The sequence below is a fragment of the Apus apus genome, chromosome 13 (assembly GCF_020740795.1).
Source record: "Apus apus isolate bApuApu2 chromosome 13, bApuApu2.pri.cur, whole genome shotgun sequence".
In the NCBI taxonomy this organism is placed as follows: domain Eukaryota; kingdom Metazoa; phylum Chordata; class Aves; order Apodiformes; family Apodidae; genus Apus; species Apus apus.
In genome coordinates this window covers 17,081,188-17,108,391 of record NC_067294.1, presented here as the reverse complement: position 1 = coordinate 17,108,391, position 27,204 = coordinate 17,081,188, and the positions used below count along the sequence as shown (strand labels likewise).

Below are 27,204 nucleotides of genomic sequence, written 5' to 3'. Positions count from 1 at the left end.
TGTTGCCTAGCTTTGTTTATTGGTAAATCACTTTAGTAACCTGGATTCACAAATAAGCAGTAAAGAACAAAAACTACAGATAAACACAGGTTACACATGCAACTCCCTGTTCACATATCACATGTGCAGGTACATTAAGAGCACAGTTCTAAAGATCCTTGACAAAACCAGGTTTTAACAAAAACGGTTTTAAAATGCAGGTATGAAAAAATTACATGTGAGGAATATAAAGACACTTTTTTTACATTTCAGGACTCAAATGCTGCTTTTGAATATACTAGATGGGTGACAGCTACGAGATTCAAGTAAAAGCAGGAAGAGCTCAAGGAAATAATACTGGTGAGAGGAGAATGGGCATTTACTTCTCACTAAAAATACACAAAACAGCTGAGTAGGAAAGTCTATCAAGAGCTTTGGGGGGAAAAAAAATCACAAAATTGTAAAGCTGACTAATCACTCATTTTCCTATTTGATATAGAACAGCAATGACATTAAAAGAAACTTGCAATTCAACATTTAAAAATGCAACTTACATTTAAAGACTTTTCAAAAGTGAAATGCAATGACAGCCTTACACTCCAAATTAAATATCTGCTAGGCTCAGATTGAAAGATGGAATGTTCTAGATAGAAATAAAAATACAGTGTTACTTTTTACTTTTTATTGAGAATGGAATTGAAGAGACCATTTATGAAGCTTGAAAGTAGTCAATTCCACTTAAATGAAGTTTTCTTCCCATAGATGAGCTTTCCACAAGGGTGCAAGATTTTTTTTTTGTCTTTAATAGCTTGAAGTGTCAAAACAAAAACTTGTTGCCATTCTCACACTAAGAACAGATTTCTGTCATTAACTTAACTGCATATGCTTTTTTTGCTACAACATTTAACACATTAACAGACCTATAATGCCTACTGTATTTCACTAAAACAAAAAAAGAATACAGTATTTTTCCATCTACTACTTGTACTGCTCTTAAAAAAGATTAACGTTAAAAACAAAGCCACTGGTTTCCTTACATCCTTCCTTCCTTTTAAGCTTCCTTCTTTTGTCTGTGGTCTTCTGCCATTTTATCCAGAATTTTCTGTTAAAAGAAAGAAACCAGATTTTTGGTTGTATTTTAAGAGTTTCTCACAGTTGCAGCATCAAGAACAGAAACATAAATGCAATTTTCAAGCAGGAAAACCTGTGAATATTAACACAACTAAGAGGAGTGGCACTTCTCCATCTACTGAAGAGGAGCTCCCCTGAAGCACCCCATGGTCATTGTGTCACCCAACCTGCAGCTCCCCACCAGTGAACACCAAATGGGTGTCTCTGCAAGGATCCTGCCACCTGGCCTTCCCAACAGGAGGCTGAGCCAAGGGAATCACTTTCCATTTGCTCACAGACTTGTGACAGCAGCTGTGCCACTTACCTGCTTGGGATTTGCCATCTACAGAGACAATCTCCCCAGAGAAGGGGTTATTTTCACAATCTGAGGACACTTGGTAGTGCTATCAATTAATCTATTGATTAATTCTTGCTGCTCTCCAAGTGATGAGACTCCCAGCTAGAGAAGTGCCTTGCCACTGGGAAACAAAAGCTGCACTTCCACCCTGCTTTCTCCCCCAATTCTAAACCCACAAAGTTACAAAATCATTCCAGAGCAGCTTGCTAGTTATTGGTGCCATGGAAAAAGCAAGTCAAGTCATGTTGCATTCAAGCAAATTAATATATTGGATTTATTTCCCCCACTTCCCCTTTTATATTAAGTTCCATAATCAAGTACCTTGATGGAAAAAAAAAAAAGAAAAAAAAAGCTATGGGTGATGGATGAGGTGGGTTTTTCTTACTAGAGGATTCTGCATGATAATTGAACTTCTGAGCTACTCCTTGATAGTGTTGTTTGCTTTGTGCCATTTATTTGTGCCACCTGCCTTACAGGGCCCTGTATTGGTTTAGGGTTCCCTATTATTGCAAGGGAGAAAGCAAACATTTTGAGTCTGAGATGTCACCTTCTTACTTTCAATGAAACCCCCAGGGTTTGTTTTCAGCTGAATAATTGACTGGTATGAAATTAATTTAGGTGAACACTATATGTTATTAGCATTTCCTTTAGGATTTCCTTTTCTTGGAGGTGATATTTAAAAGCAGCCCAGAGTACTGAGAGATAACAGCAGCAGCATTATCACTCATGCCATGCAATCATGTGATACCTAATCCAACTGGAAATTTGAAAACATGCTCACAAAAGCAGAAGTTGCAAATATGAATTTTTTGTCTTTAAAGATATAAAACCTTCAGCTCTGTTGACTGGTTAAAAATACTCTCAAAGGGACAACTAGAAGGTGTTTGAGTCATCTGTTGTTCCTCTGCACCACTACTTCTAAGCCTGGCCTTCACTCCAATCAGACTGCCCTCTTTAATCCAAATTTACCAAAAAAAAAATGCTGGAGCCCATCTTTAAATGTGTGTCCTGCATACTAGTTTCAAAAGATGGAGTTTTGGCAAGGTCTAACTTGTGTTAAAAGTTCTAGAATAAGCCAATTTCCACTGCCTGAAAGCTCTTTTTTTTTTTTCCCTCTCCTCAGTCCAGTCTCACTCAGATCTGCTCCCCAGGAAAGAATCAAGCCATTTAAAATGAACAAGTTTTTGCCTTACCTTCAACTTTTGATAATGAGGAAGGCTGCTGCAATGGGTCTTTTTTGCAACATCTTCATTTGTGTAGAACAGGGAACACAATTTGCAATAAAACCCTGTTTTGGGTACCACATAATTCACACCTAGAGAAGTAAACACCACAAAATAAACTAAGAGATCTACTCTACATCAGTTCTTTTAATGTCATATGTCATTTCAGCTAAATCTTAAAACCATTAATTCACTTTACATTAAAAGCTGCTTTAAAAGTCCTTGTTTTAGTTTATTCAAGCCGGGGCCTAGTAATAACTAAATATATGTGCAGGCTTTTTTTTAATTTTAAAAATCAACCTTTTAGATTAAGGGTCCATTTTATTGGTTCCTTCAAAAGAACTAACAACGTTTTGTGATCAGTTTCTGAGCAGTTAGTATGAATCTAATATTGCAATCTGTGCTACTGATTGAATTTGTGTGGCTAGAATTTGCCTCTTCCAAATTTAATTTCTGCCTGAGGAAAGTGTTATGGAGAACTGATTTATGAAAAGAGAGGGAAAAAAAGAAAAGGAAATCCTAGGGTTAGGGAAGGAGTGAAGAAGGGGAGAAGAGTGGGAAGCCCTAAAATGAAAGGCTCAGAGAGGCAATGTGTTGCCAGAAATAAAAGTCAAATGGAATGAGAAATGCTACTGGCGATGCACAGCTTAGGATCTGAAAAACAACCAGAAACAGCCTTACCAACAGGAACGTTTGGCTGGTATGGCCCAATCCTAAATTCATCTGGAACAAGAGATTTCTCTTGGGCATTCTTTGTCTCCTGTTCATCCTGGGTGTCTGTGTTTTCGTGGGCATTTTTCTCAGCATCCTGCGCTGTTGCGGCATCAGAAGCTTCGACAGTTTCCGCCTTCGGATTCTCTTCGGCTTTGGTTCCGTTTTCTAAAGTTTCATTTTCCTGCTCTGGCTCCTCCATCTTGTCTACCTTGATTTCTGCCAGATTATCATCATTTTTGGCAGCAGCTTTTACTGCCAAACCCGACTTGCGGAGTTTCTGATGATCAGAGTCTTCTTCATCACCGACCTCATCCAGGGTGACGAACCCTTCCATGCTCCGCGGAAAACCACCCACGTATCGCTGTTGAGAAAACGTTTTCCTCAGGTCAGCTTGTTCTGAAATGTTTCCCTCACACTCTTAAGTTTCAGAAAAGAAACAGCTTCTCCAAACTCCCTGGAAAAACGCTCAAACCAACCCTTCCAGACCTACCTCACCCATTTCAACTGTTACTCAAAGAATAATGAGCTCTTTTTAAACATTCTCCACGTGTTCAATTTCAAGGGTTTTTTGAGGATCCACTGTTTTATCATATCAACATGTATTTTCAGCTTGAACATTTCAGTATCTTTTTGCTCTATTCTTACTTTGGAAGTCCTTCAACAGAAGTATTTTCATTTTAAAGTGGAAGGAATCTTGGAATGCTCCGTTTGAGACAGTCCCACAAGATCCTCAAATTCATGCCCGCGTGAAAGGTAAAATCTTACCAGAATGCTTCTGTGCCCACTAATAGTATGAATATCTATTTAAAAATTAAGAACTTTTTGCAAGTGGAAAGCTTGGAGCTTCTACATTAAAAAGCCCAAACAAAGCCACCAACCACCAAAAAAACTATGGAGGTCTCTTAAAATCCAGCTTCATTAAAAGCCAGTGAATGTCTTGGATTCTTTTTTAAAGCACTCCTGCTGATATGGAGACACCAGGATTCCACATGCTTATCAGCAAATTGATTAGTCCTGAAGGAGCATTCACTTTACATCTGTGCTCCAAGGACGTGGGTCTTAAGGAAAGAAGGTTGGATTTTGAGGCAGTTTATAATTTTGGATACCTACATCACTCCCATTTGCCTGGCAGCATTAATCCCAACACATCTGACCACGTTCCTGACAGAAGGATCCCACAGTATTGACAACCATGCACACTTCATTCATTAAGAATAAGGAACATGCCTTACTTTTTTTGCAAAACAACATTTCAAGTCAATAAAGTTACTAAAACTTTGCAGGCTACTCCACGTAGCCAAGTAGGATTTAAACAGGAAAAAGCAGCATGAAGAACCATGAGAGCGGGATCATCTGGTGGGAAAAAGCCAGGCCACAGTAAATAGCCTGTGACTGAAGAGCCAGTAAAACTGTTTTTTTAAATTTTCTTTCCCTCTAATTGGAAATGAGCCCTGGCTAACCTTAAACGGCCTTGCCTACCTTCTGGCTAAGCAGAAAGAGTAGATGTACATACAATTTTGACCAAGTCTAGATCTGCCTCAAGCCCCAGATAATTTTTTAATGTCATTTTCTGCTCTGTGCTCCAAAAAGCAACTCACTACAGTGTCATGAGAAACTGCTCCAGAGAAAGCAGTTCTTAGTAGCTTAGTATGAGTGAAAAAAGTTAAGAGAAAGGCAAGAAAAACCCCAGGAAGCAACACAGGTAGAAGCCCACAGGCTAACAGCTTCTGTCAAAAAGAAACTGATTCAGAAATGATGTTGCATCCAGTGGGATCTTCCATCTCCTTCACAGGAGCTTTAACAGCTCCTTCTCTTCAGGTGAAGAGAAACTCTTCATGCATTTGTTTTAAAGACCTACAGAAAAGGATCTGAACAGGATGTGCAGTGGTGTGCTATGGAATTCACACAGGGTTTTCCACACTCAAAGACACCTTTGCTATTACCTTTTTAAGCTTCTTCTTTGCTGCTGGATTGGCCACAACATTCCCCTCTGCTTTTACAGTCACCTCCTCAGTCGTGGCCTTTTTTTCTTCAGTATTCACATCAGCTAAATTGGCAACATCTGCATCATCTCCTGCTGAGCTGCCACTTTCTAGCAGTGCTGCTGCTTCCTCCTCATCCACCAGCAGCTCATCTTCAGATTCAAGGAGTAAACTAGGCTCATCCTGGTCTGCCTGTTCACTGCTTTTAGTGCCTGATGGCTCAGCAGCATCATCTTGTTTCTCCTCTTTCACTTTCTCTTCTGCAGTGCCACTTTCAGGTTTCTGGGTAGCATCTGGTTTAGGCTTCTTGTCACTTGGAGAATCTTTGCTGTCTGGAGAGTATGTTCTCTTTCTGCAAAGAACAAAAGAATACTTGCTTGTATACCTGGAGAGCCCAGAAATTACTATGAGAAGGTAGTTTGTAGTACTGGAGCCTTAAAAGGATTGTATTTTAGTTCAGGAAATGCAAGGTTAAGGGAAACCTTCAAAAGATACCACTCTTCAAATATGCAACAGGCTGTTGCAAGGAGGAACTGTCCTTAGGAAGACAGGACAGCTGCTCATGGGTTTAAATGGCAGGAAGGCAAGGCTAATTATGGACTGGGAAAGACTTCCTAAGGACATTGAAGAGGCTTTAAAATCTCATTATTAGAGGAACAGGGTAGGTAGCATATTAGAAACAGTTAATCTCAGGGTATAACAAACAACATTTTGATCTCAGAGCTTGCCTGACTTCTTTAGTACAGTTTCTATACTCTGGAAAAGATATTTTCATATTTCTTTAACAACATTATGCTTTAGGCAATAGGAAATTACCTAGTTTTATCCTTCTTCAGCAGTTCAACTCCTTTGTTTGGAATCTAAAAGAAAATAAAGAGCAATTTGTAAATCACAGTAGATTATTATTTATACAACTGTAGCAGCATTAATTCAGACCAGACAGCACAATCTAGCCAAGCACTTCCAGTTATGTTAATCCACACGTACTCTTTTTACCATGCCCATCTAACAACCAGTTAATAAAAGGCCACTATGTTAGCCAGGACCTTGCCAGTCTAGAAATCTCATGTATCTCATGTCTTTATTCCCAGTAATTCTAATATACTCAGTACAGGGATATCCTGCTCCAGAAAAACCACATACAAATCCTCTTTTGTTTATGAGCTGATACAGTGTGGTGCATGTAATGGCTCAAATCAGTCTTAATCTGTACTCTTCTCCCTGTCATTAGTAGTGGGCTATATGGAAAGCTTTTGAAGACTCAAACCAGTTATTTAGGAGTTACTGCACAGGAAATTCCACTTGTGTGGTAGTAACATGGAAAACTATTCAATGCATTGATCAAGTATTTGAATTTGCCACAAAATTGTTCATTTTCAGTGTATGAATCATATGCAGTACTAAGATTCCTTCATACTCCACAATAGAATGTGTTTTGAGAAAGCCTGACAGTTCAGATCTCTGCTGCTTTTCTATCCAGTGTCCTAGTCTGACAGAGAAAGTCTGACTGCAGGAGTGGAAGCCTGGTGCTAGGGAAAAAAAACAAGAGCAGCTATCTGCACGTGGAGAGGTGAAGTTACATCACAAGGTTTCCACAAAACTTATTCTTAAAAATTAGATCATAAGACTACATCTACCTATCTAGATAGCTGGGGTTAGTGTCCACAGCAGAGATCAAAACAAACTTTCTGGTGCTAAAGAAAACGGCTTTTGAAGGCATCCGACACAGGAAACATGTAGTTGTAGTATTGGATAGTTCAGTCTCTAACATTGTTTTTGATCTGCACATGAGTAGGTGTACAGCAAAAGGGACAAACTGAGCAGCAGCAGTGATGAGCCAAGAGCTCAGCACACAGGAGGTGTGAGTACACAGTTCTGCCACTCAGCTGAGTTTTTCTGATTGTTTTCAGACAGCAACGAGGAAAAAAAATAACTCACATCACAAAACAATCTAAATGGAGAAATTGTATTTCAAATGGACACCACTTAACTCTAAAATCTGAATTCTAGTAGCTGCCTGGGTTTTGCTGAATCTGAAATGCAAGTTCTTTGACAATGTTCAAAGCCTCCTAGAACCACACTCATGCTGAGTAACCGCATTCGAGTAGCCAGAAAATGCTGAAGCCAATCCTTGCCTTTCACCAGCAGCACAGAACTCTCAAGGAGCACTGCCTGTCTTCTGCTTCACTTTACACCTTTAACTACAGTTAAAAACCTAAACACATCACTTACCCTTAACACCAGTTTCTTGTATTTCTCAGATAAATCCACTTTGACACATCTGCCTTGGAACCAAAGGGCTTTGTTGGCACAATGCTCAACCATGGCTAAAGCATCTTCCCTGGTCTCCATCTCAATGAAAGCCTGAAAGGATAAAGACAGACATGAAAAATAACTATGAAATATACAACACTCCTGCAAAGCTACTTAACTTCATACACAGCATTTCTAAATAGTGAAACAAGATTATGAGACTCAGCTATGCCCACCCTCTCCAAACTAACTGTGTATTTTAAAATCTACCTAAGTGCTCCGTATTTCCCTGGTTTCACTGCAGTAACATCTGCCCCATAGAAAGTTCTGGAACAACACAGACATTTAAATAATCTGAAACCCCCCCCCACAACAAACCCAACAGCTCACCATGAAGTGAAACAGCATTCCAAACAAAAAGCATCTGGACAGTAAAACTTATCTGTTTGGTGCTTAAGTATCTGGGAAGTCCAGGGCAGCCAAGAAACTGTATTTTTTGAGAGAAGCCCAAAACAGAAAGGCAGCAGCTGCTGATCTCTCAGCACTGCTTTGTGAGGTGTTCCTCCAAGAAACAAGCCCATGACACACTTAGTTTGCTGAGCAAGCTTTTAAGAACACCTCTGAGCTAGGGATTCATTGGCAGACAGAAGAAAGCTGGTTCCGCATCCAACTTACACGGCAAAGGATTTTAATGTTCCAGTGAAATAAGGTCAGGGAGGACTTTCTAGGGGTTATACAATAGATTCTAGTAATTTTTTTTATTTCACAGGTGTGGCATTAAGGGATTCAGGCTCTCATCTCTTTGAAAAAGCATTGGAATTTCCTATTTAACTCCAGGGAGCAACACAAACTAGGACAGCAAAGCTTAAAAAAAATTAGAACTAAATACTTTAAACTCCTGTGTATGTACACACATGCACATCCAAAGCATTTTACTATGCACATGTATTTGCATATCTTCAACTTTCTTTTTTTAAAGTTAGAGACCTACAGCAGAACTGCTTTTGTTTAGTTTTAAAGAAGGAAAAACAAGGGTAAATGAGAGAAATGTGTAATAGTGGAATATATTTGTTAGGGTTTCACAGGTAGTGGGGTTTTTCCATCCTTAAAGAGTTCCAAGCTCCTAAAAATCTGCATAACAAAAAAAAGCCTCAGTGTTAAATATACCTTTCTTCACTACTGAGGCTTTTTTTTTTTTAAAGCAGCTCACATTACAGGAACACTTCCCAGCAAGCCAGAAAGCAAAACACCACCTACATAGTTCTCTCACAATTTCCACGCCTGCGCTACAGCAGAAAATCTACACATGCACTAATTAAAGGCACGTAATTTCTTCACAGTTAAAACCCTTGGTTTCAAATCTTCACACGTGTCCCCACGGGCGGTTACCTGGCTTTTCATTCTCATGAGTATGTAGTTCTTGATTTTCCCATAAGGCTCAGCCAGCTTGAGCACAGCATTGTCAGAGTATCCCGAGTGAGGCAAATTGCTGAGGTGAATCACACGGCCAAGTTCTGGTTTTGGTGGCTCAGTTTTTTGGTCAGGTTTCCCCTCAGGTTTCTAAAATTCAAAAGGGAAATACATTTTTGAAGTACATCCTCCTATACAAAAGACACAAGGGTGACTGTCTCTTGATGAAGATGATACAGCTGAGAAGTACATACATTAAGAATAACTGAAATGCAACAGCCTCAGAACAATGACTGCCCCAGATTGAAATAAGGCAACATTAAAAAAGCAGAAGTGTTTTACCTTTATTCTTTTGTATTTCTGTGACAAGTGGACTCTGACGGGTTTTCCAAATACCAGTGCAGGTGTTGTGGAATAGTACTCTACTGCAGCCTGGGCATCTTCAGTGGTTGACATTTCAATAAATGCCTGAAATCATACAAAACCACATTAAGAGTTACTTCATCAATAATTAGTATTGTTTAAAATCTCCAGCTCTTCCTCCCTTTGGGTTGTTTACATTCCACCGAGATTTGGATTCAGAGCATTCAACTGCTTCCTGCTTTTTCCCTTCTTTGATACTGGCTTTTTCCACACTTCAAATCTGACAATACAAACTAAGACCAAATAGGTTTAAAGAGAATATTAAACAGAATTTGCAAGCATAAAGTATTTTTGAGAAAGTGATGAACAACCAACAAGGGTTTTTTTTTTTAAACCATTTAACCTTCAATATTGGTACTACAACATTTCTGGAAAGAAAGTTTCACACAGGTGACTTTGGTGATACATGTGCCTCTTGGTAGCTGATTAAGACCTTTTACAAAAATTAAGCTCAGACAAAGCACATTAAAGGCACAGCAGTGCCAAGAGCAGGGCTAGAGGTCCTCATCTCACCTCATTGATTTTGTTGAGGATCAGGTGATTTGTAATTATTCCAAATGGTTCAACAAGCTGAAGCAGCTGGTATCTCAAGTTCTTTCCCCTCTGGAAATCCATGATGTGAACAACTCTGCTTGTTTCCTGTGGAAGACAAAGCATGCACACACAACATGAAAATGTGTCTCAGCTAAGCTAAAGTCTGTCAAGACTCTGTCCTATTTTTGTGTGTGTAATATATATATATATTTTATTTAAGTCTTAAGTATTAACCAAAACAAGATACATATAAAAAAGGCACAAAACCCCCAGGGATTTCCAGAGGAAGATGACTGCCATGCCAAAGTTGCCTTTCTGTATGTTCATGTATCACAGCTTCAGCACAAAAGAATAACAGGGTCTGCACAGTTTCAAAACAAGTCTTTTGTAAAGTACTTGGCACAACAAAACCCCAACCTTATTTCAAAGCTTCATTTTTTCCCACACAAATCTTAATATCTCACTTACAGAAACAAGCCATTCGTTATTAAGAAAGCCAAAAATTTCAGGAAGGAAACACAAAAGCATGTACCAAAATTGCTGTGTTCCAAAAAACCCAACAAGTTTTTAATACTAACCACTCTGCCCTTCTGCATGTGCCTCGGTCCTTGCATATTTCCATTTCCAGCTCCTTTAAGAAATTCAAAGAACAAGCAAGTTTAGTTCAACCTGTAAGACTGGTACTAACATGTCTCTTCACAAGTTCTTAAGAGATAGAAGTCACTTGTAATACTAAACCAGAATGACAGCAAGTCATTACGATATCGAATTCTTGAAAATTGCACATGAATACCCAACAACTTGTAGCTAAATGGAAAACAAAGTAAAAACAACTTCTAGACAGGCAAAAAAAAAAGAAAAAGCCAGCCAGAATAATGTGACTGGTAACTGGCAGATGGTGGAAAGGTGACTCTGGGGGAACTCAGTATCAGTCTTCAGCCAAAGAGGGACTAATGTATGTCAGTTCCACTGCGTGGACTTTGTTTGCTGTTGTAAAACTACAAAAAGGGGGGAGGGGAAGAAATATCTTAAGTCCTATAAAAGCAGATGCCTGTTAATGTTACCTCTTGGCCCAACAGGAGGTCCTCCAAGGTGAAATGGGGGTGGTGGTGGTCCCAGAATTCCTGGTGCAGGATTTGTGGACTGCTGCAACATAAAGGGATCACCCCTAGAAAGAGGGGAAAAAAATATATCTTTATTTTAAACAAAGCACCTATGAAGCTTTCATTCTAAAAAAACCAAATCAATTTCTGCAGAGCATTCAAGGAGATGCTGACTTCAGCTCCTTTTACTGCTGCTCTTGAGCTAACAGGAACAGAGAACCTTTCCATTTGAAGAAAGGGAGGTATGATGTTCCACAAACTGTTACACGTCCTCTGCTTCATATAAAAAAAATGAAAAAAGACTTTAAAATTCATTACTACTTACATTCCATGTCCTGAATCACTGTCAGGATTCCACTCTGGGTATCTTAAAAGAAACAAAAAGTATTAAGAAAAATAGTCTCCTCTGTGTAATAATTTTCATACAAGCAGCAATACCTTTACATGTTCAGGCAGATAAAACACATGGTAACACTGCCCACTACAAGAGACATGAGCAGCATCTACTGACAGACTTGAAATATTCTTCATGAGAAACTTCCTTCACTACATGTAACAAGTCTGCCCATTTATAGTGCAAACTGCACAGTTTTACAACAAAAACTTAGTAGTTGGTTTAAGTGATTAGTAAAAAATTACAGCAGGTTCTCAACACTCAAGATCCACCTCTAAACATTCAGATCAGTAGGATTCAAGCTAAGAACTGAGATCCCTTTTTGGTTCTGAAGATGTTCTTTTTAAGTTGCCTGCCTGTATTTCCCACAAGCACAGGGTGATTTCTAAACCTGCTTTGTGCAACAGAATCAACTGTTGGTTAGTTGTACATGCCCTCATGCCACAAGAATGTTTAATGTACTTCATACATTTCGAGCAGCAGCTGACAGCGCCGGCTGTGAGTCGCTCCATTGATATGATGGTTCCACTCCTGCAGCAAAGTAAATAATTAAAAATTAACAGCCACATTTAAAAAGCCATTTTTAACAAAATCATCTTGCAGAGCGCAGTGTCTACTCTTCTAAGCTGAAGTATCAAAGATACATACACAGGTAATGAAATGTCTTGTTTTGCTTTAAGAGACACTAAAATTGGACCTACCTCTCAACTCCTAACCTGGGTGAAAAGGTGTCTGATGATAAGTCTTGCAATCTATGGGCTTGATCCTGCCTTGAAGGGGCAAAGCTTACCAGGGAGTAACTGCCACAGCATACGTGTGCATCATTACAATTTCAACTTTTAAAACTGGATGCAGATAATTTACTTTTTCCCCTTCAGGGATTTTTAGAATTTCCTCTACTCTCTCTGCTTCATTCCTCAGACTTTTAAGGATCAATGTGAACTAAACACTCAAGTTTTTAGAAGATGCCCAGAAAATGGCAAGGAAGTCAGAAAGGAAAGACTAAAAGAAATGAAAGTGCATAGCTAGGACAAATTACAAGTACACATGTGACAAAAATAGATGACCATTTGTGGGGGAAAAAAAAGATCTAATCCAAGATGGTAGGAGGAATAATGGAATTCAACTAAACCCATCAGTTAAAATTCCTTCTGGTTCTGGCTTCAGCACTAGAAAGGAATGAGGGTTTTCTGCTTTTCCTCTGCAGATTATTTTGATTACAAAGGGAGTTATTTATTTGAAGAGAAGGCACAGGGACTCCTTTATCAGACAATATATATGTGTGCTATATTAGTATTTGTAAAGTGCCAAAACTCCCATCCCTGCACATCTGTGAGCCATGGCCCCATTTCCACTCTGCTGCTCTTCAGTAAGCAAAGGGAGCAGCAGGGACACAGGGGACACGTTAGCCTTGGGTCCACAGAGAAATGAAGGGGAGAGTAATTAGAGATCTTAGGGGACAGCTTAACCACTGAAGGTTCTCTCTTACTGGCCACATATTTAACTGTGAGTAAGTGTACTGCACTGGCCAGCTGCATTGCACATCTCTTCCACGTGCATTTCCACTCAGCACCCACAATTTTTTCCTAATCCTTCCATCTTTCCCAATTTTTAGTTTCTGCCACACTACTGCCATCCTTCTGGATACAGTGAGAGACTCCTGAGGGTTACTGTAGTGCTTCCATATGGTAAAGGCCTACCTTGAACTTTCCACAAAGGAGAAAAACATGGATTTAAAGTCTCCCATAAAGTACTGTCATTAAACTCCACAATACACAGAATATAACATGGAGCAAGTGAAACTTTCATTATTTTATCAAGATGTAAAATGAGAGCACTACTTTTTCCTGTTCATTGCAGAAGATGTAGGCTTTGCAACTATAAATTAATAAATATGCTGGCAACTAGGATGAAAGAACCCACCAAAAATCCTCAAGGAAACCAAGTTATGAAACAATCAATACTTAAAAGTAATTTTTCTTCAGTTTAAAACTTGCCAAGTTTTGGTACTATCCTATGAAAGCCAGTCCTTTAAACACTAAAACACCCTCTAAATTTGGGTGCACAATCTGTAAAGCCTCAGTGGCTGATTCAGCTAGATACACCACACTTTGAAGCATCCTAATATGTAATTTACATTAATATAAACTGAAATAGAAATTATCTGCAAACCAGAGGTAACCTGTGGAAGATCTAATTCTCATACTTCGAATGCTTTTAAACTGGTAAGAAAGGGAGCTCTGATATATAACTTTGGTGTTTTTTCCCCCAGGGAAAGTTTTCAGAACAATGGCTCACCTACATTATTAACTTTTTATTAAATATAATTTTTAATCTGCACTTCCCTTCCCTTCCCGCCTCTACCCAGTCTGAAGCGTCACTCCTCTGAGGCTGCAGGGCACTAGGTATTTACAGACACTAATTAAAATGAATGCCCAAAGTTAAGCTGGAGAAAATCTGAACTGAGTTTCTTCAAACTCAGATTACCTTTTGCCTCAATGGATGCAAGCAGGAGGACACCCCGTTCTTCAGAAAATTAGGACAAACTTAAGTACCTAATTTTAGAGAGCCCTCTATTAGGGACATGGCCATGTTTTTCCTTGGAGATGTATCAGTGTTTCAAGCATTTAACCTCCAAGCTCACCTGCTCAAGTTGAATCAGCCTTTTTCTGTGGTAGGGGAAACAATCCCACCACATGGAATACCTCATTCCTTGATAAAGGGATCAGGATTGACAAAATGTCAAAAAATGGGGCACAATTTACTTCACAATTAGACAGAAAACAAACTAGGTCTTAAAATACATGCCCATCAAATTAAAGAAGCAATTAAGAACACTGCTAAAGAAGAAAACAGGACTAGTAACTCCTTGCTTGGGCTTAAAATACACACTGCTTTATCATTCACTTAAAAAAATATTCTAAGATTTTTTTTTATTTGGGGGTGGGGAAAATGAGAGTTTGATACTGCAGTAATAAATTTACATTGTCCCAGCTAAGAAAAGCATTCCCTTTCTGCTTTCCATAGATTTTTTGGTTCAGATCAGATTACTTTAAAAGTTAAGTTCTATTTGACTCCATTTTGTGGATGACACAAAATAAGAAAACTGTTCAGTATGCAAAGCAGAGGAAAAAAGGAGAGAAAGAGAAAAATTCTTGTGGTGACATGATTTCTGAAATTAGAAACAAAGCCCAAACTTGGGTCATAAGAAACAGATGATCCAATTTCAAATATTTTATGGAGTACCAGCAGTTTAAGTTAAAGCATATTCCTAAAAAGACTTATTTTTAACATGTTACAAGAAGTCAGCCACTTAAGTTATGCTGTCAAAAGAATTTGGTATTTCTCATACCTGGAAAGATATTTCATGCTGGATATCCCTTCAACAGATCTTCATACCAAAGCAAACTAAGAACCACGAGGGCTTTAAAATAAAGTGCTAAAAAGAACCCTACTTACAGGATTACTGGTTGTCATCTTCAAGGGCCTCAGAAGTTTATGTTTTCAATCTAACCAAATGAAGTCCTTTTACAGAACTGAGCATGACATCTAAACTGTTAACACTTCAAACCTTTCATGAAAATGCATGCCAAATACAGGAGACAAGAAACCCAGATTACTGTGATTATTTTTAATATAAAAAGTAATTAAAGCAACACAAGTTCATAAACTGTTAGATCAGCTGGAGTCATTCAGTATGGGCTCTAAAACTGCTCTGATTGTTTCCTTGCAGGGACAGAGTAATTCTTGTGTTTCAAAAAGATTAGATGTACAGAAGCAGCACTTTTGGAAAGGTAACTGTAAAGAAATGGTTAGTAACAGCAATTCCACAGTGTATCAATTTACAGAAATAGCATGTATTATATTTTCAATTCAAGGCCTTCAAGCTAATTAGCCACTAATTGTGACAAGAGGGGCACTGTATTAGCCAATTAGCCAATCAAATTACCTAGTATACTGAAAATCAGCAAGATGAGTGAAATTGGAAAAGCTGAAAGTGAGAAGGCTCTGAAAATAACATCTGAATAAACAGGCCTTTTGGAGTAACCTCTTCAGAGAGCTGAACTCTCCTGGATAAACTAAGAGGGAAGCCTCAGCATAACAGACCATTCCCGAAGATCCACTCAACCTGTGAGCCAAGTAAAGAACACTACTAGGAACAGAGCAGGACACTGCAACAGCAGACTGATTGCTCGGAGAGTCTACAGGGATAGATGCAACATGGGACAATAAAAAGTGAGTCTGAAGTGTCTAAGAAAGTTGTGAAAAGGGAGAAAAATGACGACAAATTTCAGCCATAGTATGAGAGAGTGTTAAAGTGAAATTAAAAAGGCAAGAATGAGCTCATCTAAAAAGTGTTTTTTTTACTTTTGCAAATAAGTTCCAGGGCTCTACATTAACTCTTTCCCTTTGGACAGGGAAAAAGCAGAACTGTGCAAGAATGCATCTTAACTGTATATAAATCAGCAATCAAGACAGATGTGGAGGAGAGCTGAAACTAGCTTCCTGAACAGCACAGTAGATACACTGCAAAAAAAAAAACCCAAACCAACAAAATAAAAAAAACCCACCCAAAAACTGCTTGAATGCCAGATGTTTGTGGTTAAGAGAACATGTAGATGTAAAATATAAATAAGATACCCCAGTAGATGATAGCTGTTTGACTTGAAGTTAAGCAATCTGGGCAAACAAAATACATTAATGTAAAGCCCTGGTTTACAGTGTTTGTTAACAATTACCTTGCAAATAAACCAAGTGCCTTTTTCACTCTCAAACCAAATTTCAGATCATTTCAAAAGCAACCAGGCTATAGAAATAATTAAAGAAATAGGTAAAAACAGAACAGATACTACAACGTAAAGGAAAATAGAAGTATCTGGTGCATAACTCACCTTATTAGAATGAACTGGCATATCACATATAGAGCACAGATGGGGATAACCCTTCGGTAAGAATCCATGGAAGTCTTCAATATTGCTATTTGGAGGAGCACCTCTCTTTTTCTCAAAGAGAGATCTCTCAGGACCAGGGCCACGACCCATTCTGTCATACTCACTGTCAAATTTATGATAGTTATGCGAAGTCTCACCATAAAAAGATTCATCCCTACACCTTTCTCCATCTCTTAATCTGTCATCTTCATAATCCATTCTGTCATAATAACCAGATTCTTGAGAACGACTTCCATGGTCATAGTCAACCACTGGGTTGAGACTAGGACCACGATCATCAAAGCTATCTCTTCTAAAATGCCTTTTTTCTTCCCAATCATCCCTAGGTACTCTGTATGGCGGTTCCCGTGTGGATGATCTGCCATCTCTACCATAACCTTCTTCAGCTCTCCTCCTTTTAAGTTGTAGAAGGATCTGAGGCAAGTTTTCAGGAGTAATCTTGTCCTCGGGATAGCGACTCAGTTCATCTAAGTCTCTAGCAGACAGACCAAAGCTGGCCAAAATGTTAGTGGCCTGGTCTGCATCTCCACGGTGCTGAGAAGACAAAGGGAGCGGACCTCTACTTCCAATGTTAAATATAGACTGCAAATTATGGGAAGAGGTACTACCAGAAGACAGTGCACTATGAGATCCTTGTTGGTTCAATGAAGAACTCATTCCAAGATTCATTAAGCTAGCAAGGCGTGCAGTACCCTGGTTCATCCTTCCAAGAGATGCTGGCATATTTAAAGACTGGGTAGCAGCAGCAAGAAGGCCTATTCCTGCAGAGAGGTCACGCCCATGACCTTGTGAATCCCTACTCAGAGATGACTGCTGGAATGACTTGGACATTGTAGAACTATAGCTTGTCTACTTTATGGATCAAAAAAATGTTTTTTTCTTTCTTTTTTTTTTACAAGATGGCTGAAAAGAGAGCTCACACTAGAAAGCTAGGCAAAGTTCACTTCAAAAATGGTAACGCCAAGAAAGAGGATCAATAATGACTGCAGATCTTCTTCAAGCTGAGAAACACCAGACAATTCTGTAGAAAAACAAGCAGTTTTAGTCATAAATCCCTTGAAACAGATGCAGTTTTAAACTTATGCATCATGTTGATCTAAAAACATTAAAGATCTCAATCTTACAAGGCTTTTATTACACCACTTAACAGATTCAAGAGGTACCCAGAACCTGCATATATTATTTCAGATAAAAATACAGCAGTGGTTCCTATACATACTACTCTTCTTCTACAAAAAGCTACTTTCATACTGAAGACAAGTGAATTGCAGAAGTTTGGGATGTCTGAAAGCATCTAAGGTTTACTTGCATGTAAGCCCTGATCTCTGGTTAATGGTCTTGTTTATGCCCTATGGTACTGGACTGTGTCTATGAGAAGACCACAAAAAACTTAAGCCCATAGAATCCAAGATGACTTTGGCATATAACACATATTTGAAAATGAAACCTATACCACCACAAAGCAGGACGAAAGGAAGTTAAAAGTCACTGAAGTTTGGGCAAAAAAGTTTCTGCTGTAAGATCTGGTAAATAAGACCAAATGTAATATTCAATCTTTACACAGTAAAATTCAAATTACCGATGTGAAGACAGATGTGAACAAGAAAAATAAGTTTTAAATTTTGCAGGAACTAAACAAGACCTCTTGCTCAAATTGCAGTTATACGGATAACAGCACTTAGGAAGTGATTCTTTACTGTTTTATTGCAGTTGTGACAACAGCCTGTACTCTCAGACCTCAAGCTACACAAGGTCAGGCTTAGTTCTGGGATGGGAGACCCAAGGAAAACCCTACTCCTGCAGGAAGAGACACTAGGTGAGTCAGGAGATGGCACTGTGCCCCAGCCAGCCCTGCAGACAGTGTGTCTGTGTGTCTTACCAGCAAACGGCTGCTGCCTTGGTTCAGCTCTGACACTTTCACACCATGACCACAAGTGGTAGTTAAAGATTCTGAAACAACATTCGTAACAGACAGACATCTGCCCCATGCTCCCTGAAAATCCCAACATATTTGGTTCAACTGCATGTACCTGAAGGTTTAATTCAGCAGTGTATCAATACCCACAGTATATTTTATGGTGCAATGGATATTTTTTTTTTTCAGTGTAGAGCAGAAATAACTGTCATACTGTTCCCCGTACTCTTTCAGCCTTTGGATAGATGCACAGCACAAAGCAATTCAACACACATGAAAACATTCCACCAGGAATACGTTGTTCTTGGGTCCCCGATGCAGTAAAGCCCTTTCAGACCTCTGCAGAGCAGTTCTGCTTCTCCAGCACTGCTGCTCAGATGCACATAGAACATAGTCACTTGAGAAAGAAACAGGCACCAATTGTATAGCTCCAAATGAAATCGGCTTATAAGAGAACAGGTATGTTGGGGGAGGAATGGAAAGGACAAAATGAAAGCAAGGATTTTTTCCTTGAAGAGATCAGTTCTGCAGAAGGCAATTTCTCTTGCACTGGAAACAGAAGAAAAAAGGTCAAGGTTATCAGCACATCTCTACCCCAACAGCCTACTCAATCCAGACCAGCCCTGTTTGAAGAGCACAGAAAGTTCTTCCTACTTTAGGATGAGATGCACTTGGGCTTTCTGTCTCCATAGCAGCCTGTTAGAAAATTATGCATTCATGTAGAAAAAGAACAGATTCTGAGAGATACATAAAGCACACAACCCCCAAACAGCTCCATCTTTGAAAAGTGATAGCTTTACAGTTTGCTACATATTCTTATCAGTATATCCAAGCTCCTATTTCAGCTATGCTTTTAAGATCCACATGTGTTGGAGTCAAAGTAAGTTTAATTGTGTAACATTTGGTTAAGAGGCTGAGAAACATGGGAATGAAAGGAAGTCAAAAAGTTTCTGAGGAGGAAGACAGAAAAGCACAGCAGAAAGCTTCAGAGGAAAACAGTAAAACAAGAACACAGGGAGAGCAGATGAGGGCAAACTCTAAGTGAGATATCCAGGACAACTAAAGAACACCTGACTAGAATGCATTTAAAGAACTATATTGTAAAAATCAAGTTTGGAGTTCAAACCTGTGAGACATACTACTAGTCACCTGCGTACCATGTTTTATCTTGCACACATCCAGTGTTCTTCAAAGCACTTCATGACAACTTCATACATCTACAATCCTTACTCCTTCCATTTTTACATATAGATTTCCTTCTAGTTCATTTGCACATTTACAGAATGGTTTAAAACCAAACTTAGTAGATTCTTCATAAAATCAGGTATTCCAGAGGGTTTACAAGCCTGACCCCACCAGTGGTTCAGCAGCCAGCCATGTGGTCAGGAAAGGCACGGTTTGTCCTGCTGTTAATGCAAGGACCTGCACTATTCAAGTTTCCATTAAATCAGGAAAGTTCTCCTCTCTTCAAAAATACCCTCTCTCTTCGAACAGATGCTCCCTAATCCTTCCTGTCACAATTTTCAATTGGCACTTCATTGTCTGCTGCTCTGGAGAGATTAGCAGAACACAAAACCCATCCCAGGCTGGCAGGGACCCGGGCTGCAGAGAACCCGATTACATGCCATGCTTTGACCCCATGTACAGAGAGGTTTTACATAACACACTGTGCTGCTGCTGCAAACACCCAGGGAAGAAAGATGCAAAGGGAAAAACAAAGCCAGAAAGACGGGGGGTGGGGGGAGAAACAAGACAAAGAGACAGAGGGAGAATCTTATGAAAAAGCATGAAGACAGTAAGACATTTGCATGATGAGGACAGAACATAGCACTAGCAGTCAGAACAGCCAGTAAGCTGCTGGCAGCCTCAACAGGAGCTCAGGTGGGGCCCTTACAAAACTTAAGTTTCTGAGCTATCCTCCAAAATCACTATTTATCACATCACCATCACTTTGCAGTTGTTGCTGTGCTCTATTCCTAACCACCCTCATTAAGATCAGATGAAGACAAGAAAAAAAAACACAAGGTGGGGAAGAGCTCTAGAAACCATACCAAAGAATGTTTAACTTCCACGTGGTCAGGTCTGATGTGATTGATTCTAAGATGGCTTTTCTTGCCATGAACACTCCTGAAAGATTTCACCTCAGTATCTGATAGACAGGTTCCCATGGAGCAGTGCCAGCTTTGAAGGGAGTGTGCCATCGACTGAGTCACAGCAACAAGAGGAGTGTGACTGAACAAAGCTGCCTAAAGATCCAGACATGATTTAGCCGACTTGAAAGTGTTATGCTAATTGTTCTCCACGTAATTTCAGCTATACTGGGAACAGACAGGCTTTAGATACACATTTGTTAAGATCTGTGGACAGAAATTTGGCCATATTGAGATCTGAAAATATGTAATACAAAGCAATCTTGAAATAAGTTGGAAGTCAAAATGTTACTAGATTTCCAGACAAATGCAGACAATAGAAAACCATTTTATATCTACGGGTTGCACAACAGTTTTCTGTAAAGGCAGACAACAAAAATAAGAAATCTGAATTCTAGAGAATACTAACCCTACCAAATAAAGGCCAAAATGAGGCTGATTTTCAAGCACTATAGAAGGATTTTCTTTTTGTGCAAAACTATTAGAAATTCTTTTCAATAAATCTTATAGAACTCTTGCTCCACATAACAGTCATTTTGTTCAAGAAAACAGTTTAAATTGGCAAATTCTTAGGTTTTATTAACCCTGCTGAACACAACCTTCTTAGATTACCACCTTTTATGGAACACCAGGAGGCTGAAAATAATTTAGCTCCCTACTCCTTTTATCACTGAGGGTTGGTTTTTTTAACCTGTGTATACGTATTATAGCTTTAATATTAATCTTGTTGTTAGAATAACTCATCTTTTACCCATTCATCTTCCATTATTTATTGAAGTCTCAAAACCAAAAAAGAACTGGTTTTACTTTCTAGTCAGTTTCACTTTCACTTCAAAACCAAAATTACTCGAAACGCATTGAATTTAATAAAATAAACTCAGTTATGATAAAGCCATCAAATAATCTGCAAGCTGAAAAACACACCCTCCGTTTGTAACAAAACAAGACTTTGGAAGACAGCACACCCCTGGGAAAAAAAAAAGAAGAGTCTCAAGGAATTTTCACATCCACATTTCCAACTTTTTGGATAAAAATCTACAGCTTTTTCTCCTCCTCCCTGACAACATTCTCAGCACAGAATCCCTGTGGCAACAATCCATTCTGCTGGGGAAGAGTTCCTTTGTTTCTTGGCAAAACTGTCTCCAACACATCAAGGTGAAAAAGACTATCAACAGGAGAGATCTGGAAGTCCAGGTGACAAATTCAGATAGATAGCTCCCCATGTTGCTCTAAGAAATAATGGCAGTTAAACCCCAAACTTGTAAGGAAGTGAAAAGCAGATGTTCTCAAGCTGCTGCATGGCCCAGTGCAATGGATTTGCAGTCTATGGGGTTACTTTAACTCAGCCAACACAGAAAAGGCCACTCCAAAGACTAAGGAGAAACTGTCCAGCAGCCCTAGATAGAGAAAATGCAGACTATCACCCATTTCAGGTACTGGTATTCAGAGAGGTTATTTAATACTGCATGTGAAAAAACAGCAAGAAAACAATTCAGCTTATTCAACTGATCTGCAAAGGCCGTGACCTCAAAAATTTAAGCAGCACCTGGCACACTGGATGCATGTGCTTTTTTGTGTGCTGATCAGACTGCCTGCTACAGGCCTTAGAGAACAACTGGAAGTGTTTCATGTTTTAGGATTACGTTCAGCTTCATCTCAGTGACTTGCCTGATCAGAGAAAGACAAAATAATCCCAGGTCTGAAGTTACTATAACAGAAGATTGCTTCAGAAAAGTAGTAATTCATATGAAAAAGACTTATTTATAAATGAGGAATTACTAGTTTAGCAATTAAGAACCTTACAAGAACTGACATAGATTTCAATATTTCAATGCAGAACACTTGAAAAGGTGCTGGCTTTCCATTTCTGCTCATATAGTTTAATAAATTCAAGCATCCCTCTTTTTGTCAGAAAAGCATGTGCATTTATTCTTCTACAGAAACAACAGAAGCAAAAAAAGGTTCAAAGGTACACTACAAAAGGAGCAGAAAAGGCAAAAAATGTGTATTTTTAGAGAGGGAAAACAGAAACGGCCATAACCATATAGAGTAACTGCTGCCACGTGCACTGACTCTTCCATAAACACATCACTACCTCTATGGCCTCCACACATTCCTTGCTACTACTTGCAAGTCCAACACCTTCAGAGCTCCAACTCTACAAGAAGAGGGATGCACACAGCTTCTGGCACCCATGAAAAGTTCCCTGATGCCAGTGAGACTTGGTTCAACAGAAGGGGTTCGCCAAAACCTGAGTCACTGCAGAATGACAAAGGACCTCAGCCTGGAAGCTCTGGTAACAATGACTGTGTATGTTCACACACTGGGCAGAGAGAGAAGACAATCACTAGTCATTCCCATCGGGTCTGGAGATGAATAGCCTTGTAGGCACCAAAACTTTGCCACAAATCACAGAAAACACCATAATTATTTTTAAATAGGTCATACATAAAGTGATCTAAAGACAGACCAAAGCAGAGTTAATCACTGTAACAAAGAACCTTTTACCTTTTCTTTCAAAAAAACCCCAACACCACAAAAACACACCACTTCTGTATTCTGATCTGGTGATTAAAAAGCCTTACAACTAATCAGCAAATCCAAGCCTCCCTCCAGGCACTCCCAGAGCCGGGATAAAAATCGCATTCTTTCCCAGCTCCAATCTTGCATGATGTTGTTGAGATGCATTCTAGCTGCAGAGGAGAATCAAGGGACTGTTGGCCTCTTTCAATGTTCAAAATAAAGCCCCCCTTGTTTAAGTTACCACTAGACAATATGGTACTGAGAACACTTGCAAGCTAAATTAGTTCAGAAATATTGAGGTGTTTGTTTTTGTTTCCAAGACTTGTTGGCTTAGAGCACTGAGGAAGAATGCAAGCTGCAGAGGCTACAAAACTACCCATCATTTAACAAATAAATGAAACAGAAATTATTTCTTTGCAGCTTTGCTTACAACAGCTTCTCCCCCAGAGTCATGGAGACAAGTATTATTTACAAAATATCTTCACATTCATCAAATTCACACCAAATTAATGATCATTTTTATTTAAGTGCAGTCCTAAATAAACCAGATGGTAATCATATTTCAGTTGTACAGATCATAATACCATGGATCTTTAATTTACTTAGGAGCCTCAAAGACTGACTCTTCTTCCCTCCTTCTTACTTGGTTTTTGGTTTGGTTTTGTTTTGGTTTTTTTTGCATTTAGGAACATGGATATTCCCATTTTAAGGATGCATTCAGGAATTTCTCATGGTTGTTCTTCCCACCATTTAGTGCTGGGATGTACAGAACACCCACATAGGTGTAAAACACCGGGAAGTGAAGTTTTCAATGTACTGTCACTTCAGACAGCTTCTCTAAAACACACAGAAAGGCTCGTGACACTGAAAGTCTCACCAGAATCACTAGGAAGCAACCAAAATCCTTGGATTTCTTGAGATTTACTCCTGCACAATGCAGAGATACAGATACTGGGTTACTACTGAGCCAACACATGTACAAGGCTCAAATGCCAGTATCCCCACTCCAATTTCTATCATGTAATTCTGAAATCAGTAATTTTGTGGGTTTTTAAAATTATAATTCAAGACAGAAACCTATTAATTTATTAGGAATACATAAAAATGTGCATATATGTTTCATTAATTATGAAAAAATAACGTATGATTTTAATGTATCAAGAAGTTTTCTACATATCAATGCATTTAAAATTCAGTAAGATTACAACATTTGATAGATTCTTCATTAAAAAGTACCTGAAAATGCTCCCATTTCCTCTTCTGAGACACAAAAACTACACAGACTGCCCTGAGAGATGTTTTCAACAAGAGTTGCTCCACACTTATCTCTTACTCTAGGAAGTCAGGACCAGCTACTTCAAAGACAGTTAAAAAATTCTGAAGAATTTAAGGCTGAGTAAGAAGAGTAAGGACTATTTAACTGTTCAAAACAGCATCCAATAACTTTTTCCCAAAGGTATGCTTTGTGGAAAGGAAAAAAGGCATGAAAAGGAAAACAGGGGGATTTTTCAGCTTTCTCTCAAGAGCAGAAATGGTTCATTTATCAGAACAAAGTTCTTCAGGTTCTCAGAAAAATCTTTTTTAACTTCTGCTTATTTTCAGCACGGGTGAAACTTTTATATCTCATTACTTTGACTCTGGAAACAAAATACATATAAAAAACCCCACAGGACGTCATTAAACCATCACAGGAGGGAAAAAGAATATCCCTGCAGCGTGATTTGCAATCACCACCTCAATCATATGAAAGTGAAACTGAGTAGAAAGACGAGTCAAATGGATGCCTCCACTGCCGGTGTTCCTAATGCTCAATTCACTGATTCTTAACGCCAGGTAAGCATCAAAACCAGCAGTTTCCGAGCCTAACGGCCTGCAGAGCCGTTGAGAAGGCCCGCACGTTGCTGCCACGCCACTTGGCTTCCGAGGGGATGTTTTTTTTTGGGGCCGGGGAGGGAAGATGCGGGCCCTGAGGCCTCAGCGGGCAGCAGAGGCGCTGGCGGGGCGCTCCGCTCGAGCTCCAGCGGAGGGGGAAGCGCAAGTTTTCAGCTGGGCTCCCCTCCCGGGGACGGGTTTGACGTGCCGAGAAGAAACACCCCCCGCCCCCCCCCCCGGGGAAGCACCCGCGGGGAGAGAGCCCGGGCGGTGGCTGCGCACCGCCACCGGAGCGGGCCCTTCCCGGGGGGGGAGCCGCGGGGCTTTGTTCGGGCCCGGCCCGGCCGCAGTACCGGCAGGCGGCGGGCGGGGGCGCCGGGCCGGCCCCGCCGCTCCCCGGGCCCCGCTCCCCGGGCGGCCGTTCCTAACCGCCCCCCCCCCCCACACCTCGCGGAGAGGCCGCCGCCGCCCCCGCCGGTTCCCAACATGGCGGCGGGCCCGGGGTGGGGGGGGCGGCCGCAGCGCCGCTCCTACCTGCGGCGCCTCCCGTTCGCTGTGGCAGCAGCGGCGGGGGAGGGGACGGACGGCGGGACCGACGGAGGGAGGAAAGGAAGGGATGGAGGAGGCGGCTGCGCCAGCCCCGCGCCCCGTCTCGCCGCGCTCGCGAGAGCTCGCCCGCCCGCCCGCTTGCCCGCCCGCTCACGTGCCCGGCGGCGGCCGCCCCGCCTGCGCTCCGCGCCGTTCCGCCCCGGCTCGGTTCCGCTCGGCTCCGCCCGGCCCGGCCCGCTCCGCCGCCTGAGGGTGAGGCCGGGGAGGGAACGGAGCCGGGAGCGGCGGGAGGAGGCGCCCGCCGGGCCTGCTCTCGCGAGAGGTGGCGGCGGGGGGGGAGGGAGGGGAGCCGCTTACCCAGCTCTCGCGAGAGTCCCGCCGCGCCGCACGGCGCCAGCCCGCCGCCCACCGCCTCATTGTCCGCGCGCTCCCCGCGGGGGCGGATGGGAAGGCGCGCGGGGCGGGGCGAGGCTCCGCCCACCCCCCCCTCCTGGCCCCGCCCCCTCCCCCTCCGCGAGCGCTCAGCCGGGGTTGCGCGGGAGGGCGGGCGCGGGTTCGCGGCCGCTCTCGGGCCCCTTAGTCTCAGTCCTTCAGTCTCCTCAGGCTCCTCAGTCCCCTCAGTCCCCTCAGTCTCAGTCCCTCAGGCTCCTCAGTCCCTCAGGCTCCTCAGTCCCTCAGGCTCCTCAGTCCCCTCAGTCTCAGTCCCCTCAGTCCCTCAGTCTCAGTCCTTCAGTCTCCTCAGGCTCCTCAGTCCCCTCAGTCCCCTCAGTCTCAGTCCCTCAGGCTCCTCAGTCCCTCAGTCTCAGTCCCTCAGGTTCCTCAGTCCCCTCAGTCCCTCAGTCTCAGTCCCCTCAGGCTCCTCAGCCTCAGTCCCTCAGTCCCCTCAGGTTCTTCAGTCCCCTCAGTCTCAGGCTCCTCAGTCCCCTTAGGCTCCCCAGTCCTCTAAGCCCCATCAGGCTCCTCAGTCTCAAGTCAGTCCCTCAGTCTCCTCAGCCCCCTCATTCCCCTCAGCCCCCTCAGTCTCAGCCCCCTCAGTCCCTCATTCCCCTCATTCCCCTCAGTCTCATTCCCCTCAGCCCCCTCAGTCCCTCATTCCCCTCAGCCCCCTCAGCCTCAGCCCCCCAGCGCCTCCCGCCCGGCCCCGCCGTGCCCCCCTCTCCCCCCGGCCCGGCCGCGCGGTGACAGCCGGAGGGGCAGCCCCGGGCTCCGCGCTCCCTGCGCGCCCGGCCAGAAACGCGGCCCCGGCCCCGCAGAGCCGGGCTCCCCTCAGCTCTGCTGAGGATTCCTCGGTGCCACCGGGCTCTTCTCACCCCCAAAGCGCCGATACCTTCGTGACGGGGCCGACGCTCGTTGTCCCCCCAGCAACCAGGCCCCGCCAGCCCCAGCCCTCTCCTCGGCGGAACCGAGGCGTCAACCATCTCCAAAATATTGAAGACAATGGGCTATTCGGTACAGTTAGAAAATTCTGGGGGGAAAAAAAACAAAACAAAAGCCGCCCAGCTGAGGCGCGAGGCGTTTTGTTGTCACCTAGGCCGATGTTGCCCCCCCGCGCTGGCGCCGGGGAAGTTCACTGCGCTGGGTTTTGTGACAGAAATAGGACTGGCAGAAGCCGGCGAGCGATAGTTATGGTTTTAAGAGCTCTCATAGTCCCCGTCTTCCTTTCCAGATCGATTTCTGGGGGGAGGCTCTGCCCCTCCGCCCTGTTGGAAGCTGCGGTGTTCCAGCGCCTTGGTGAGGGGAGGGAGGGCGGCTGAACTCGG

The 27,204-nt window shown here is 41.7% G+C and overlaps 1 protein-coding gene across 8 annotated transcripts; it reads right to left on the bottom strand.

The window, feature by feature from the left end:
• On the bottom strand, window positions 1–26,786 carry MATR3 (matrin 3). 8 transcript variants are annotated; one of them, XM_051631630.1, is made up of 15 exons: window positions 26,772–26,786; window positions 16,376–17,456; window positions 11,953–12,014; window positions 11,415–11,456; window positions 11,051–11,154; window positions 10,565–10,617; window positions 9,966–10,091; window positions 9,372–9,497; window positions 9,009–9,179; window positions 7,599–7,730; window positions 6,183–6,226; window positions 5,328–5,718; window positions 3,352–3,745; window positions 2,641–2,762; window positions 1–1,081 (listed from the first exon to the last, which is right to left on the bottom strand). In XM_051631630.1, exons 2-15 carry the CDS (start codon window positions 17,264–17,266, stop codon window positions 1,031–1,033), a joined length of 2,709 nt encoding a protein of 902 aa, XP_051487590.1. In that variant the 5' UTR covers window positions 17,267–17,456; window positions 26,772–26,786; the 3' UTR covers window positions 1–1,030. The 8 variants fall into 8 exon arrangements, with proteins under 8 accessions (XP_051487590.1, XP_051487588.1, XP_051487586.1 ...); XM_051631628.1 differs by lacking the exon at window positions 26,772–26,786 and adding an exon at window positions 25,599–25,743; XM_051631626.1 differs by lacking the exon at window positions 26,772–26,786 and adding an exon at window positions 25,430–25,561.
• Window positions 26,787–27,204: the final 418 nt, after the last annotated feature.